This window comes from Saccostrea echinata, unplaced genomic scaffold (genome assembly GCF_033153115.1).
Source record: "Saccostrea echinata isolate AGI-Se365-2 ecotype Australia unplaced genomic scaffold, CSIRO_AGI_Sech_v1 ptg000030l, whole genome shotgun sequence".
NCBI classification, from domain to species: domain Eukaryota; kingdom Metazoa; phylum Mollusca; class Bivalvia; order Ostreida; family Ostreidae; genus Saccostrea; species Saccostrea echinata.
This window is the reverse complement of record NW_026889779.1, coordinates 31,808,678-31,827,093: the sequence shown is the minus strand read 5'-3', so window position 1 is coordinate 31,827,093 and position 18,416 is coordinate 31,808,678. Positions and strand designations below refer to the sequence as shown.

The 18,416-nt window shown below is 33.2% G+C and overlaps 3 protein-coding genes across 4 annotated transcripts in view; 2 read left to right on the top strand and 1 right to left on the bottom strand.

Annotated features, from left to right (window-relative positions):
* Positions 1-1,083: 1,083 nt before the first annotated feature.
* On the bottom strand, positions 1,084-3,032 carry LOC133196718 (uncharacterized). The gene has a single exon (XM_061332575.1). The coding sequence runs from the start codon at positions 3,016-3,018 to the stop codon at positions 1,084-1,086; it is 1,935 nt and encodes a 644-aa protein (XP_061188559.1). The 5' UTR covers positions 3,019-3,032.
* Positions 3,033-5,285: 2,253 nt separating this feature from the next.
* LOC133196717 (cytochrome c oxidase subunit 6A2, mitochondrial-like) lies at positions 5,286-8,705 on the top strand. Its single transcript, XM_061332574.1, has 3 exons — positions 5,286-5,444; positions 7,659-7,798; positions 8,496-8,705. The coding sequence occupies exons 1-3, from the start codon at positions 5,312-5,314 to the stop codon at positions 8,628-8,630; spliced, it is 408 nt and encodes a 135-aa protein (XP_061188558.1). The 5' UTR covers positions 5,286-5,311; the 3' UTR covers positions 8,631-8,705.
* Positions 8,706-17,017: 8,312 nt separating this feature from the next.
* Positions 17,018-18,416, top strand: part of LOC133197726 (phosphatidylinositol 4-kinase alpha-like) — a 45,262-nt gene continuing 43,863 nt past the window's right edge. For both annotated transcript variants that reach the window (XM_061333904.1, XM_061333906.1), the window contains exon 1: positions 17,018-17,116. In XM_061333904.1, coding sequence (XP_061189888.1) covers positions 17,030-17,116 — 87 coding nt within the window. In that variant the 5' untranslated portion in view covers positions 17,018-17,029. The remainder of the gene's footprint in view (positions 17,117-18,416) is intronic.

The window sequence follows — 18,416 nt, the reverse complement described above, 5'->3', positions numbered from 1 at the left end:
AGAGTGAGTGTCATTAGGACAAATTCTTGTTTGTTTTTCAACCCTACTTCCAGATCGATGCTGAATTATGAGAGAATTGCGATTTTTATACTTGGCCCAAACATTATGGTGATAAAGTCGAATCCCCTCTACCATACGTTGTCGGGAATCCAGAGTTTCTAAGTATATTTTTAGTATCGAGTTTACCTCGTATTCTTCACACGTGTCTGAAAGATAGATGGCATGTACTATTCAAATGCTGGTCCTACAATCAATAGATCAATTTATCAACTACATGGTCCATTTCCTTCAATTCAGACTTCAAAAGCTTTTTTTCATTTTTTATAACACCGAAGGAGAGTACTTTGCAATATAATTAATTAACAGCATAAAAAAGCAACGCCTCATAAAAACGCAGTTATTAAACAAGCCCAGTATTAAATTTTGGAAAACAATTTTTAAGGGCTCTTTAAATCTTAAGTGTGTCTAAAATGTCCTTTTGTCCTGTATTACATAACTTTGATGATAGCACAATAATAAATTTAAGATGGTTTTTTAAAGAACGGGAAATTTAAAAAGGACGTTAACTAGATAAGAATACTCAAATCAAATATTCCATTTTTTAAAAAAATGCTTTAAATTGCTTGATTATGGTAAGTATATATCTTATTTTAGAAAAAAATCATCCTGGTTTTCTACCTGAAGTACTCATTGCACCAAGTATGCAGTGTATTTGAACGCCTCCCAATTCAGTAGATCGACTTGTATTTAAATATTTAATTGAAAATTATCATTCTTGGAAATTTTTCAGATACGGTGTATTTGGCAATGATATGTATTTACAGCGCTGGAAATCCAGTCTTTAATTCCAATCTTCTGTTCGTTCTATTTAAATTCTAAAATATTCCTGTTACGTTGATCTATTTATAGCGCATGTTTGGGTACAAGAATTGAAAATAAAAAACCATAGAAATAAAATTCATTTATTTCTCTTTGAATAAAATAAGGAAAATATGAAAAGAAATATATCCAATTAAAAAAAATAAAATATGTATGTATTTTATTAAAAATAAAGAATGCCATACGAATAGTCAAACTCTTCAGTTAACGCAGATCAAAGTTTGTGGCATATAGTCTTTGATTAAAGCCATCAAGGTTTTCTCTGTCGATTGCTTTGAAAGCAAGGTGATAATGTTCCAGTAACGGTCGATATCCCTGTAAGAGTAATACAGCGGAGTACCTGTAGGAGAGTCGTCCCAGGTACGGCTCCCTCTCAGACAGACAGACGGACAGCTCCTCCAGTTTCTTTATATCTGTCTGTTCTGGCTTTCTATCATCGGTTTTTAGCCTGACTTGGATTTTTAAATGATGGGCAAAAAAGACAGGATCCAGATAAAAACGGGGACATTTGTGTTCCCTAGACTTTTTCTCCAGGGTAGAAATTGCGTAGTGAAGGGGTGTGTCCAGTTCAAAGTTCTTGTGATAGCTTGTAATGCTAACTCCTATAAAAGTCGATTCACTCGTAGGGGTGTGTGGTAAAATGTCTTTCAAATATTCATTGACCTGTTCAAATTCCTGATACAAGTATGCCTCAAAAGCAAGATGAACTTTTCTACTGACCTCATCTGCTACTGAACAGCTAGTCATGGTCTTATCTATAAGATCACTCGTTCCCAGTCGCTCCAGTGAAGCGTTTACCATAGGAATCATCCGATGAATATGTTCATCATGGGAATAGTCACAAAACAATTTTTTGACTCTACGAATAGCAATATCAATTGTATTTTGTTCTTGATTTTCATACAGAGAATAAGTTATTAAACTAAGCAACCTTGTTAAATAACCGTTGATGTAGATTTCTTTTTTTATTTGTTTTTGTCGTATTTCTATTTCCTTCTCGGTCAGTGACAGCCAAGTTTCATCTTCACCTGCCGCTACATGTAAATCGCGTCGGACAAGTATGTGTAGTTCTTTAACAATTTCATCAGATTTCCGACCAAGAACTTCAACAGTCATTTCTATTTTATCATCCCTGTCTGTCTTGTGAAAAGGAAATATATTGCAATCTTCTATAAAGATATGCTTAACCCTTTCATTCTTGCAAGCAGTTTCTACATTTTCAAAGAAATGTGTAAGATCTTGTAAATAATCTTTTGAACTCCATCTTTCGTTATCAATCATGTCGAAGTAAAGACTTTTAATATGGTAAGAGTCCAGTAAATCTATGCCTTCTAATTTCGTTTTAAAGACGTATTTTATCAAACCATACAGTTTCCTTTCATACGAGGAAAGTTCCTCGAAGCATTTGACCTCAAGAAGAGAGAAAGAAAGTCTGAACTCAAGATTTATTTCTTGAGATGTCGGATTTCCTGCTGGGACTACAAATAAAGACTCGGTCTTTGCCATGTTTGACCTAAATGTTTTGTTTAAAGCTTTCTGGTCAGAACAATTGTCTTCCGTCCATTTGCGGACACTGAGTGGCCACTGAGAAATTCTTAAGCACGGTACAATATCATACTCATTCACAGCTCCTTGCCCAGGGACTGAGGGACTGTTCGCTGGTGGTGTTAGATCCTTTTGATATTCAAATTTACTCATCTCCACGACATTTTCTTTGAATGGTCCTGGCAACAACAAATATGCTTCCTCCGACGAGTCCCAAACGAAGACGTTTTCTGTGAATATCTCAGAATAGTGGGGCTTGTTCATAAGTTCGTTTTTTGTTTCTTTTGTCACAAATATTTTCCCATGCGCCTTTGAGAACGTGCTAACTTTCCAGAAGAGTCCTGATCTTTTTTCCATTTCAACAGTTACTCCCGTTACTTCAAATTTATAATCTACGTCAGTTTGTTTTCCCATTGGAAGGATGCGACACTGTTTTTCGACGCGGCTTCCTGCTCTGTGTTGTTTAACAATAGGATAAAATCTGCTTTCTTTCCATATCTCATGGTGCATTTTTCTAATATTGTCGACTTCTCTCTGCCAGTCGTCCAAAACGTCGAGATAATCCTTTAGAATTTTGGGAAAGGTGATAGCCATTTTTCTGGAAAGTGTAAATGTAGGCGTAAATTCAATATTTATGAAATTAATTTCTAAAAAGAAAATTAAATCCAACTGCAATAAAAATATAGTTAATATAATATAAACAAATAAGGTATAGTCTTACCTTAAATCTGAGGGATGTGAACCTTTAGCAGTAAGATGGTGATTTGCATCCTTTACACAATTAAACATGCATGCATTTACACAGGAAGGAAGACTGTGAATTGCCAGTTTCCAAAAAATTACATTGCATAAACTAAATACACGGAATCGATTCTAAAAATATGCATTATGGCTAGCTTTTCCGTGAAAAAATCAATTTATCAACCTTTGTGTGTAAGTCAGATTACACACCGTGCATTTAAATACGTATACATGTAGTTATAATACACAATGCATGTCGATCAGTAGGTCAGTTAGATCTGGTTATTCAATGTTCATATTCGTATATTGTATTCTTAAATTACTTACTGCATTTAAGGTCAGACGACACGTTCCTCAAATATCTGTTTTGTATATCTTCGTATTGTATGGAAAATATTCAAAATTTTAATTACCTTCTCATTTCTAAACTTGTTTCTAATTGTCTTAAAAAATTTGAAACACTAAAAAATGTGATATTGGCAAATTAAGTTTGTTCCAAAAGGATTTTATAGGAAACAACATCCTCTGGTATCTTGCACAAATGCCTGGTAAGGTACCTCAATATTTTGTAAGTAAACATGTTTAAGTAGCAATACTTCAATGACAAAATCTTAGAAAAAATTATATATGATTGAGAAACGTATCGTCTGTCCTTAACGATATCCTAATTAAAGGTTCCCTACATGTAGTATAAGCAATTAAAATTTAACATAACTAGATATCAGAGCAATGTGATTTCATGTCTATTTAGAGATAACCAGCAAGAAGCCAACCACTGGACCCCAATAACAGAAGATGGCCGAGAATGAGGGGGAAAGTAGTAAACTTAATGAATGTAAATGAAGACAGATTTAACTACTAAAAACCTCTGTACCAAAGGTTAATATTTTTTAATTCATTAATTTTTTAAATTGATGATCAAGATTTTACTAATTTGGAGTTTTAATTTATTTATTTATTCATTTATTTATTTATTTATTTATTTGTGTTCCAGAAAATACGAAAGATTTAAAATGGGATTTTTTGAAAATGCTGAAATCTACATCTTCGGGGTTTTTTTTTTAAAATCCCCCAAAAAGGAGATGGGCGAACATAGCGTGCAAAAAGCCTATAGCTTCAGAAGTATAAAAATTATGTTCAGTTTGTGAATTTAATATTTAGAGTAAAGTTCTCATTATTGAAATTTATGAAATTGTGATAAACAAAACTTTTTTGAGGAAAATTTTCTCGGCAAAATTTATTCTTTTATTTAAAAAAATTATTGTGGTATTCGTGGGGTTCTAACCCTAGCAATAAAAATCCTGAGTATCATTTTCTTTCAAGACTAGCACGCTTTTTTTTTTTTTTTTTTTTTTTTATCTTTTATTAAGACTAGCACGCTAACCACTGGACTACACAAGTCCTGACAAATAGTGGCATTTAAATCATGTTTGTGATATGACCCTTGACTTAATGGACTTCAAGTATTTCTCGAAAAGATGCGAATGTTATGTCATAAAAGTATATTTTTAAGGTATAGTGGGTCATTGCTCCATATTTTTGGTAACCAAAAAATGAATATTTTTATGCAAACTTTGAGGATTAACTTTCAAAAAGGTGGAGCGAAGACCCACTCATATCGAAAAATAGTGTTATAGTATGAGAAAATGACTCTTTTTGCCCGCTTTCGTGTGTGTCTAATATTTCACAGACAAATAATTTCAATCTTTGAGGGATTTTTGCAAATTGTAGAGATTTTACATAAAGTATATTTTAATGTTAGACGAAATATCAAGGAAAATTTTAATATAATTGAAATTCAATTTTTCGTCTTCATGTTTGTCACACTATAGGCTTATTGCTCGTCATGTTCACCCATCTCCTTATGGAGAAACCTGTAAATTTAAAAACTTGATATAGGCCTATCATGATATATTGTGATATTCTTCTGAAATATCGGGATGCATCGTGATACTTTTCTCCTCACGATACAAAACCCCATTTGAAAGTCTACATTGTTCCACTTATCGTTTGTAAACATAATATTATAATATGATACATTCAATTTAACCAGAGACATAACTATAAAGAAATTCGCAACCTCTTTCCGTTTTTTTCTGATCGGGATCGTTATGTAAATAATATTTGTTAGGGTCGCTTGAAAAAGATGGCGCAGGTTCTGAGAAGGACCACTGGTGTTTGTAGGCCACTTGCAAGACGGTTTGCTACTGAAGTGGACCCAAATGTGAAAAAATCAGAAGTTTTTCTTCCCAAAAAAGCTGGGAGAGATCCACACAATGGTATGGAATTAAGTCTTATGAAGTTTTTGACAGAATTTATGACTTTCCTCCCAAGGTCAAGCCTCCTCTACTTCCCCGGTGTTGTTCTAGACTGCATTTTTCATTGTATATCAAAAATTAAATAATGTATAAACTATGTAGATAAAGCATGCGTTTTTATAAAAGTACTTCGATGAAGAAACATGCTAATAAAAGGTATGAAGTAATTGTCAGGGAGCAAATTCGGACCGTCATAAAGAGCTGGAACATTCCTGAAATTATAAATCTAAAAAAAAAAATAATAAGGTATCTAAAATAAGGTATCTAATTTTGATTTTCATCACATTATAGCGAGCAGGGTTCATTCTGACTATAATTTTTGATAAATATTAAAAAATAAAAATCTCAGTTAATGAATTTCCTCACATCTTTAACCCCTAAGAGTGACAACTGACAAAAGTTTGATAATAATATAGATAGGGTTGGATACCATTAAGGATGAAGCGGTATGATACCATACCGGTATTTTTGAAATGATACGGTATTTTTAACGATACGGTACTACATGTATGCATTGATGAATGAGAATGAGGGTTCATTTTATAACAAATGTGCTTTCACCATTCACTAACCTTTCAATGATATAATCTAAAATGAGCATATAAACTATGTTCCATGCTTTTAAGAGATAACAATAGATGTTCCTAATATTCAAATTACAAACATTTTATTTCAACCTTTTAATAATGATCAACAAAACAAATCAATTGAATCCCAAACAAATTAATTTGCACAAATCGGCTGACTGCTTCATCCAGGTGACAGGATCCCTTTTTTTTGGTCGCACTAAATGATGAAACAGTAGATAATGGATAGATCACATTTTTGCGACATTTTGCCTTTTTAATTTACATTTATTATCAGTTTTTATTTGTAAAATTAAAATAAGATTCATGTGAATGTATTTTAATTTTTAAAAAAAAAAAAAAGATATACGTATTGATTTACCTCGAATATCGGCAGTCGAAAGTAAGTATCGTTCTAAGAATCCATTTCGTTACATGTAATTAGCTTACCCTTTCAAAGAGCGGAGAATTCGATTTTAGCAAGTTTGGAATCGTTTTTTTTTTTTTTTTTAAATCAAATTGAATGTATTAAAATGTTTTAAAGATTAAGAAGTACCGTTATTAGTACCGGTATTAAATGAAACGGTATTTTACCGGTATTTTTTAAATAACTATTCGGTACGGTATTGGTACCGAGTACGGGTATCCAACCCTAAATATAGAAGAGTATTTATAGTTCTAAAAACACGTATCTTATGACAGACCCCCACTGTAGTTAGAATATGTCCCATACAGAATTAATGCCAGGAGTAAGTAGTTTGAAAGAACATTGTATGGAAAATAGTTGCCAAATTAATCATATAAGAAACTTTTTTTTGACATTGGAGTTACCTGCTCCAATATTGCAAGTACATGGGGGTGAATTTTAGTGTTGACCTTAGTTTCAGGAAAAAATATATACGAATATTTACATTTGCTATGTTTTTCTTTTAAGCCAACTGTGAAATTGATTTGGAGGCCATTTTTGTGTATACTAGAAATATGCTCGGAGAAACTCACGCTAAAGTGATGTCACAATGAACTACAGAGACGTTAATAAAAATGTAACAATATAGGGCAGCGAATAATTCAAATATTGAGTATATTTTTGGTGCTTTTGAACAAGTGAAATGTAAATGTAAGGAATGTTTTAAGTTTTGTGTGAATTATTGATGTGTAACTCACACAGACTTGTCACGTAGGCATATTTCATGAAGCGTGCTAGCGCTTCATGAAAAATATGCCTACATGCAAGTCTGTGTGATTTACACACCAATAACTCACACAAAATTTAAAAACATTCCTTAATTGAATATTCTATGTTCGTGATCTTGGATGTGTTAAACTTTGGCAGATATTCAAAATGAGGGGTCTGTATTTTACTGGTCATATAATGATATTAAAGTTTTTTGAAAAACTGATGAACAAGTATTTCATAGTCATCTTTCTTACAATTTAAGTTAAAAGCTGACAAAATTTACCAAGTAGAAATAAGAATTGTTTTAATTCAAATGATGAAATAAACTACAATCTTTATACTTTAAAATCAAAATTCATGAAATTAGTAAGAAAATCTCTGATTATGTTAACACAAAATGTAAGTAAACCTAGTGCAAAACCCTTTTTTCAGAAATTGGAAAATGGAATAGCATCTCCTTCTTCCTGGGTATCCCAGTGTGCATCCTGACACGTATCTATGAGAAGATGGATGAATCACATGGCAAGAGACCAGAATTTATACCTTATTCTCATATCCGCATCAGGAAGAAGGTATAAAAGCAGAAATCAATCACTCAAGTTAAGAATTTCCTTCTGATTCAAATGTACTAAAGGATAAAAAATTCATGTAGAAGTAAGAATTTTTCAGTGTTTTAAATTGTTCCAGAGTGTAACTACATATAGTTTCCTGTATAAAATAGTGCTTTGAATTACAGTTTATGTCTAATTTCATACATTGATCATACGGATATTAATTAGCTTGTTCATAGACTTTTTTTTCAAGGATTTTACAAGTCACCAAAAACTATGGGAATGGGACCCTGGGGGGATTATGTGAGGGAAAGACATTTGAACATAGTAAAGTTTAAATTAAGCTAAAGTTTATTCATCATTAATGTTTATGTCTTGAAAATTGTCTTGGTATATATAATTTCTCAAAAAGTAAAAATATGTTAAATTCCCAATATTCCAAGGGCCCAGGCCCCATTCCCAAAATGTATTGGAAATTCCCTGTATGGTGATTGGTCATCAAATATTCTATTAGACAAACATTTGAATGATTGTATTGATGTGTTCCATTCAAAACTGAGTAGAAATTTAGATAGTTTGGCCATTTTTCAGTGAACTATTTGCAAAGAATGATAGGCAGAAGTAAAACTTCACAGCAGTCTACATATATTACTTATTGGTGATGACATAGTAAAATTGTACATCTACCACCTATTAAAAGGCGATTTCTGTCTTTTAGGCTTTCCCCTGGGAAGGTGGAGAGGAAAAGACCCTGTTTTATTGTCCAATTACAAATGCCGGCTCACAGGGATACATGGAAATGACCCCTGAGGAAGAAATTAAGTGGTCAAAATACATGCACGGTGAACACTAGAAAAGATAAAAAGACATTTGTGATAAAAATGCTAGATGTGAACTTTTAAGTCAAATAAATTGATTTGTTAAACCATTTCTTTGTTGTTGTTTCATTTATAAATGACTGTTAAAGTAGAAAATCTTGGTACTGCAAAAAGCATAAATCAGTAAACTTTAATGTAATTAAATACTATTGAATTGGTAATCCAGAGTTTAATTATCAATGAAAAATCTTATTTATTTATTTAAACAATATTTTATTCACAGATGTAAGAGTGAATAGGATTGGGCAGCAGGCTCAGCCTATTTTAGCCCTCTCCCTACATCAAGGTCAAGGCAAATACATAGTAAATTAATTATTAAAGCAAAAGTAAGAATGTACAAAAGAAGGAAGCAAAAACAAAAATGAACAAGGTTACAGAAGACAAAAGGAGCAAAATTACAAAAGGAAAGAAAAAAATAATGATAAAAAAAAAAAAAAAAAAATAAGCAAGAGTACAAAGTAGTTCCGGTTTGGAAATATTGAAATCATTACAATATACCACATATGTATATGACAGTGTTTATATAAATCGTTTTGTTGCTACTATAAATGTATGTACAGCTTCAAATATTTGTATATTAATATCAAGTCCATGATTAGAACTACCATTTAACAATAAATCACTTTCAGATATATGGTCACAATTTATAATATTATGTATTGATTGAAAAAGTACATTTCTTGGAATTGAATATCTTGGACATACAAAAAAGTAATGGTAGGCATCTTCAATACTGCCAGCACAATGTTCACACATTGGAGTTTCTGCTAAACATTGATTATATAAATCTGCCATCAAATTACTAGCATTATTCCTTATCTGACAATGTATTATATTATATTTTCTTACTCCAAAATGAAAAAGTTCATTACTTTTTCTACAAAAATAGGATTTTAAGAGACTCTTAAATGAACATATTCCAGGAGCATTTTTAATATAATCTGGCAAGATATTCCATTGTTTGACTGTAGAGGGGAGAAAACTTTCCATATAAGATTTTGTTCTAATTTTAGAAATTTTAAATTGTACAACATTGGTTCTGAGATTATAAGAATTAATTGATGGGCGATAGGGTTCAATCAAATCATACAAATATTGAGGGGAATAACCGTTAATAATTTTATAAAACAATATAAGCTTATGAATTTTTCTCCTTGTTTTTAGAAGATCCCATCCTTGTTCATCATACAATTTTGAACGAGAAGAGTTACATCTTAATCCAGTGATAATTCTGCCTGCTTCAACTTGTATGTCTTCTAAGAGTTTAGAATCTTTTTCAGAACAATTATCCCAAACAACATCAGAATACTCCATTACAGGTCGAATAAATGCAAAATATATTTTAACAAGTGTTTTACATGTAACCTTATACTTAAGCATTCTAAGAATGTTTAATCTTTGTGTAGCTTTTTCATGAATTATTTGTATGTGTGATGTCCACGTGGCATCTCTTTGAAAATGTAAGCCTAGATGAGTATGAGAATTTTTTTTGAATAATATCTGGGCCGTGTTCGCCAAATTTAACAGGAGAATATACAAGGTTTTTTCTACTAAAATTTAAATTCACAGTTTTGTTAGGATTAAAATCAACCAGCCATTTCTTTGACCATTTATCAATCTTATTTGATAATACACAAGTATTAGCTTTCCTAAAAAGCTTGTCTGATGTGAGTAATTAATTTATACATGTGTGCTAAGCACAGAGAAAAATATAAATCCAAGCGTCATCACTATAAATCTGAGACCGGAATATGTTTTTCTAAATAAAAAAAAAACAAAAACAAAAACAAAAAAAAAAACCTGTTTTACATAGGATAATATTAATAATTCTGAATGTCAACCTCAGGATAAATAGCCAGACATCGGAACAATTTGTTACAAAGACAGTGTGACAATTGCTTATTTTATTTTATTTAGAATAACTAGTTTTAATAGTACAGCTAGTATATTAAGTAGTAAATAGCTGTAGTAAAGTTTCATTCATCATTCATTCATTCTTAGTGGTCATTGTCACATGGTCATTGTCATCGTGTTTGTATTGTATTCTTGTTGGTAAGGCGTTCCGTGTCATGTGATTGTGTTTGGATGTCACGTGATTGTCTTGTGACTATTGTTATTCCTGGGTGAGAGTGGTAGAACCAGTAGATATGGGGTGTGGTTGCTATGTACGCATGTGTGAGTGCTAGTATATATACCTTTGCACGAACTATTTCTTTTAATCTGGACATTACTTTAATTATTGGTTGATGTTCTCCTGCGAGAAATCTACCGAGATCATGATTGCAGTTTAGCCCAAGATATTCCTTACGGAATCTTGGTACACATTGAAGCTTGTAAGAAATAAATTAATATTGCTTTTAAACTATTGAAATTAAATAAATATTAGTGTGAGTGAATTTGTATGAGTGTGTCATTTTCATTACAGGTCACCTTCGTTTATCATCATTCTTCGTTCTTTGTCAATAAATAATTGGAACCTTCATTTGTGGAATTGTCTTATTATTTTCCTATGATGGAAGACCCCGTCACAACAGTAATGCAAAAACAAAGGTCGAATTATTGAAGGAAGAATGGGAAAATAGAGCTTCATTCATTTTCCCTTCAGGTAGAGTACTTAAATTTAAGTTTTACTGAGCACCCATCCCTCCTTCTTTACATATGCTTCTCATCCCCGATCAGTGGTGCAAAGTGAAGCTATTATAAAATATATAATCTATAGAGTTTTACTTTGAATCAGGTAAATTCTTGAATTTAATACATGTTTACAGAATCTTAAATGATTTGTAATAAAAATTTTGAAAAAAAATATAATCTGGTAAAATTGCTATAATGAACAACATTTTGTGGATTGAAATTTGCTTTAATCATTTTCTGTCGAAGACCCTCCCTCCCCCACGAGGGCTTTGCTAGCTTCTGGAATCGGGGCCGGGGAGGGGGGCTTTTAGGGGTCCCCACTTCCTTTGCCGTACTGGACTTGCACTTCAATTCGCCTGCTAGGTGCAAATCCCTCTGCGGGGCTCTTGCTGGCTGTATGGTCAGTTTTCCAGTGGATGCCACTTCATGTTGTATGAATGTGCCATTAGTGTCCTCATCGAAATTCCATGCAGAAGTAACGAGAACTCTCTCTCTCTCTCTTCGAGAGATGCAAACGAAGCTTAAGGACGCGAAATCAGAAAGATTCCATTTGATGCGAAAATAAGACAGACCCGAATGGAAGCAACTCAGTCTGCAGCCTCTATTCCTATACATGCTACTATTTTTATAGTTACTATTACACACCTAACAATAACTCGGTAAATAAAGGGAGGTATCAACCATATGTCATTGAAGCAAAGGGGGATGGTCCCCTTCCCATGGGCCCAGTACCTTATGTCACTTTAGAACTTAGAAATGTGAAATAAAAAAGACTGTAGAACGAGCTCCCTGCCCACAACCGCCAACATGCTTTTGTTTTCCTTGTCCCATCTCACAGATTTGTAGAAAGTTATGCTTGAACAAAGACCAAAAACTTCATGATTGAAAGTCTAGCTTAAAGAGAAGGTATGTCACGTCAAATTCACGAAAAATAGATAAATGTAGTTTAACAGTGATAAACTAAGTTTATCGATTGTAAACTATAGTGTATGAACTGTGAACTATAGTTAACGATTCGTTAACTATAGTTTTCATCTGTAAAACTATATTTAACGGTTGTAGTGTAGTTTACGAATACTAATCTAAGTTTATCTTGTTTGTAAATAAACGTTAACAATAGATTTTGCTGATGAATATAGATTCTCATTTGTAAACTATAATTTACATTCGTTAACCATAATTTGGAGGTGTCATTAATACTCATAAACTAAATTTAACTGGTGTACTTGAATCGATCGTAAACTATAGTTTTAAGAAATAAAATATGATTCACATTTGTGAATCATAGTTTATCGTCATAAACTATAATTCACACTCGTAAACTATAGTTAAGAACTGTTAAATATGGTTTATGAATCTAAACACTTGTTAACTGTTACATGTAACGATAGTTTTCAATTCAAAATCTCGCGGAACCAATCGCGAGAGGCAATAGTATGTGTGTGTGTGTGGGGGGGGGGGGGGGGGGGGTGAGGGGTGTTGCCGTAAGTTTTATATAAAAACAAAAAACAAATTCTTCTTCGTATAAAGAATTACTGGAGTAATTTCTCTTCTTGATAATCTTAACTTTATAAGTCAAGTTGGTTACCTGTGAGCAATGCTCAGACATTTTTGTTTGATCAACGCAAAGGGTTGGAAAGACGGCAGGGATAAATGCAAGTCTGATTAAAACCAGCCCCGTTCTATCGTCGATAGGAGAAGGAGGTTGGTTTTAATCAGACTGGGATAAACGTCAGTTATTTATTTCGCTGATGAAGAAAATTTTGATTACAAACCGCCAACATGCATTTTTCTCTATATTTCTCTTTTAAGTAAAAAATAAATTTTTAATAAATAATTGTTCCTGTCATTTTTCTTTTTATTTCCAACTACATTTGCTTTAAAATGATAGAAAATTTATTTTTAATGTCAACAAGAAATATATATATTTAACAACCAATGAAAATAATCGTTGCATAGCAAAATCTTATCATGCCTTTTGTTCGTATGTTGCTTAACGTCCCACTCGAGAATTTTTCACCCATATGGAGACACACCACTTACCGGTGGAGGGAAACATAGATTAAGGCGTTAACTATGGTTTAGAGATGCGAAATATATAGATTAACGTGGAACTATAGTTTACGGTTCTTAAACTATAGTTTATAGTTGATAAGTCTATTTTATCATGATCAACTGGGAAACTATGTTCAGCTCATTTTTGTGAATTAGATTTAGCCCCAAAACTTATTGTTATATACTATTATATATTTTTAGAACAGCACGTGGAATAGCTATAAGCAAGTTTAAAAAATTTTAAGAGGCCCATTACCCAAAATCATCACCATTATCATTTGGGTTATATTCAGATTCTTTATCAATTAAGTTTTTACTTTTAAACCGTATATCAAGAATATCTAGACGTTTAATGGCTGTCTAAGGGTTATAATCAGAGCTTCTTGATCATAATTTCTCTGTAAATTTATATTTTTCAATTTATGAAAATATGACTTACTTCAACGATGTAAAGGACAAGATAGGCTAAGACCCCTTTTTGGCACCCAGTTTTGGTGTATATATAAAGAACAATGCAATATATAGTTTGTCATTAAAACCTGTTGTCATCTTTGTTACAAAATGAATATCGATTCCGAGTTTTGGCATATATACAAAGATTACAGGAAGGTCACAACTGACAAAATTTTGCCAATTTCCGAATTTTCTCATATTTTTGATTTTTTAGCACACTTTGTTTCAGAAACCACAAAGCACAAGCTTTCATATCTTCCAAATTTACATATTTCATGTACCTTTACTAGTATCAGATGCACCTTGTGTATAAAAATCTCATATAGGCAAGCGTGTGCTCTATGGTGGGACTTATTTGTCAAACCGGCGTACGCCGAATGCGCCGCTTGACCTTTGGTAACCCGGCTTGTTACTTCATTTGACCGGGGAAGGTTCGCCGGCGTACGCCGATCTCGCCGGTTTGAAATGACCGGCGACGGACTTGCCGGTCTTAGAAATATGACGGGAAGATTAAACAACTGTTAAAATGCAGATACTTTTCACCAATTCGGCAAGTCCTTTAATTGTTTGCATTTCTTGAACAAATTTCCATTCATATATTTAAAATCTGTTGTTACATGTATTTTCGAAATTAAAATTTTTCATGAGGTCCATGATTTTTTTATTACATTGAATTTTGAATTATTCAACCTTTTTTTCGCTAAGACATAATTAAAAAGCGATAGATTATAATCAATTGATTATTATTTAGTATAATTATTTTTTGTTTTCGCCGGTTTACTTCATTTGCCACTTAGCCGTTTAACGCCGGTCATATGACCGGCGCAATTCGGCATACGCCGATCTGTAACAAATGAAGTCGGCCCCATGTTTACCAGAGGGGTGCGCTCGCTCTGCTGAACACACCTCAGGTTGGAGGAAACGTAAATTCCGCTATAATAGTGGTATATCACTATTTTAGTGAGATTCCGCTATATTTTCAGCCGTATTTACCCTCGATTTCATCAAATAACATGCTTGCTAGTCATAGTGGGTATAAAAATGGACACTAATTGGCACCCTTACATGTTATGAATTTTATTAAATTTTCTACCGATGCGTTTAATAATGCGAACACACTTTTTAAAAACGGAAGTTACATTTTTATGTTCCCCAAACGAAGTTTGGGAACATATTGTTTTTACTCTGTTTCTTACTATTATTATTATTATTATTATTATTATTCTTTTTTTCTACTTTCTTCTCCGGTACTTTTTTGTCCGGGAGTGTTCTCATAGAACCACTCATCTGATTGACATGAAACCTTTTTAGGGTTAATAGGCATGTTGTGTAGGTGTTCGGAACGAAGGTCATTTTGCGCGCACATGCATGCACGTGCGCGCGTGTGCAATGAGTGAAATAACTGATATACTTGATGAAGCCGTAAATTTCATATTTCTTGATGAATTGCTTTGAAACTCAAAATATAAAGATATATTAATAGTTTAGACAAGATAAAATGGTGAAATTAGCGTGAACTCACGCGCATGCACGTGCGCTCTTCTCTGATTGGCTGATACAAAAATCTCAATAATTTCCTTGTTTTTTGACAAAATACTTTGAAATTTAGAATATAAGTATATATTATAAGGTGCTACAATATGTTATATAGGAAATTTCTTGAAAACACGCGCATGCAGGTGTGCTGCAATCTGATTGGTTGAAACTTTAAATGTCTATAACTCCCTTGGTTTTCCACAAAACAGGATGAAATTTACGACATGGATAGGCACATAGAGCTCCTACATTATGATACTATCAAAATTGAATACAAGGCCATGCATGCAAGTATGCTGAATTCTGATTGGCTAATACTTAAAGGGTTACATCTCTCTTATTTTTCAATGAGATTCTTAAATATTTAACACAAATGTATGTATTGTGAGACACTATAAGAACATTAATGTGAAAAATGTAAAAACATGTGCAAGCACATGCGCTGATATTTGATTGGCTAATACCCATATGGCTATATCGGAGTAGTTTTCCAATGAAATACCCTTAAAAATAAAGTGTCATCTACATTACAAAAGTATTGTCTTATTTATTGAAGCTTGTAGGGAATGGGGCATCATAAGGGATTGGGGAGCCGTTTGGGGAACATCTGTAACGGTTCCCGTTACAATTAGCACTAGTTTAACATAGCAACCACTGATTTCGGTAGTATTCAAGAAAGACTGAATCTCAATTTCTCTCACAGATGTGCACAAATTAATGCTTGTAATAACTTTCAACCAGCATTGAAAGAGGTTTGTCAAATTTACAGAAGAAAGGATGATTTTTGCCTGCATGGTAACGGGTATGGAGAACCGTTGTGATTCAAATCATACACAGTTTTTTCTATGGGTGGCACTGTAGCTCTCCAGTCTGTCATTTTTTTTTCGGAGAGCTACAGTTCTGCAGCTATTCTCATTCAAAAGTTAAAAGTTTTTGCGACAGATGGACAGACTGGAAGATTCCCCCGCAGCAAGTTGGGGGGGGGGGGGATCGGTTGTTTGAAGCTAGTTCGAAGGCCAAGGTTTATATATATTTTGAGATATGCTGCAAAAGTGATGACAATAACATAGTGGGACAGATTATACACATATATAGAGGTAAATGGATGTTGGCCAAAAAAATGTTTGCCTACATCCCCTTGCGTGCTTTCTCTAAACACACATAGGTTGATGCATCGGCTTTTAATCTACACAAATGTCAATTACAGAACATTTTCCTTATAGTAGCCAGAGAAGCACAAAGATGCACCATGGACACGAAGTCTATGGAAGACAGTCTTTGCACTTGCACAACTAATTCTGCAAAAGACCCAGTGTGACAACTCCTCTTAGTATAGGCAGGCTTCTTTTATTTACAAACTTCCCCGCCTGCTGGAAGCCGACCTTAGAAGACAGCAGTGCATGTTGGGGAAGTTAAAACAAACGTCAGGGTTAGCGGCATGACAGGTCGCCATGCTCATACCAGAGAAGTGAGTAGCGGAAAAAATGTCGATCCCGATATTTCCAGAAATTAAATCCGCAATGAACATAACTCGTCGTAGGAATACATGTGAAAGACACATGTTGACATGACCATAGTAAAGAATATATCATTTCGTTTTTGACCCATCCAATGGCAATATAAAATATTCTTTTTATTTTTTTTTAATCGGGATCGGAAAAAATCTATATCTAAGGGAAGTAATGCAAGACAGAACATGGCGGACGACGGTGTTTTATTTTCGAAAATTTTACGTCAGTTTGCAAGATCATCTGCAGCAATCAATCCAGCACCGGAAGATAAGGTTTGTATTAGAAAGATATTTTTGCATGAAAGGAAAACACGAGATTTTTTTAATGTCCCATATCGTACCATTAAGCATTTAACCTCAATCAGTGTCAGTAGGAAGCAGCTGACCAGTCGCACTTCATTAGTTCATATACATGTGTGTGTCCAATATCCGTGGTCCCAAGAAAGTTCAGATTGTTCACTTCACTATGTTTGTACATCATTTGAGATCAATCATTTTTGTATAGATTTATGTTGTGACACTTCATCTATAAATGGCTTGTTAATAACCCAGGCCCGTAGGAGGCAATTTCAGTTTGGGGGGGGGGGGGTGCGGGGGCACAGCCAAACATTTTCAGTTGAGGGGGGCACTATCAACTACCAAAATTCCTTGACAAGCAAAAAAAAAAAAAAAAAAAAAAAAAAAAAAAAAAAAAAAAAAAAAAGGTCATCAGCCGTTTTTATTGAGGGGGCACAAGCATATAGTAGCTAATTATAAGTTTTCTATAGTATTCTATATATTGGCAAAATTATTTGGGGGGGGGGCGCCCCCCCTCCCCCCGGTTCCTACGGCCATGTAACCTGAAGCAGTTTTAAGCAGAAGAATCCAATATCCTGCACATATTTTTACTAGTAAATAAACCTGTTGAAGGCAGTATTAGAAATCAGTTTTGTATGTCACAAATATAATGCAAGAAATAGAATGAGACACAAACTTATAACAGATGTCATATTGAAATTGTTAACTGAAAATATAAAATATTGAGACATTTCACTTCTGAAATCCAAAATTTAGATTATATTATAAAAAGGAGTGGAAATTCAAAAACTGAAATATCACCTGTGTAAGGTCCAGCTGGTGCAACAAATATGATCAATTGATCTAGTTAGACTTAAATATAGTGATCAAGAGAAAAGCAAGTCAGGAACTCCATGAAAAACAGACATCTAAGAATTCACTAAGTGTCCAGAGTTACCATACCATGCATACTGAAGACATTTTGGCTGATTACTTTGAGTTTAAAAAGTTCATTTTCTGTAGTCAACCTCAGAGGTTAAGTGTCCTTTGTGGTATAGAATATCACCAGCAGTAAATTGGTAGAAAAAATGAAAACGAGAGATTTTCAAATTTTTTTCACCAGTAAATATTGAAGACCCAGTTGTATTATCCCAATTATATATATATATTTATTCTCATTCTGATATGAGCAATAATGTGTATCAAGAAAGGGCCAAAGTGAAGGTATTTAATAGAGGTATATCATATGGAACTTTTACAGTAACTCCCTAACTGAAATTGTGATGTAACTAAGGCA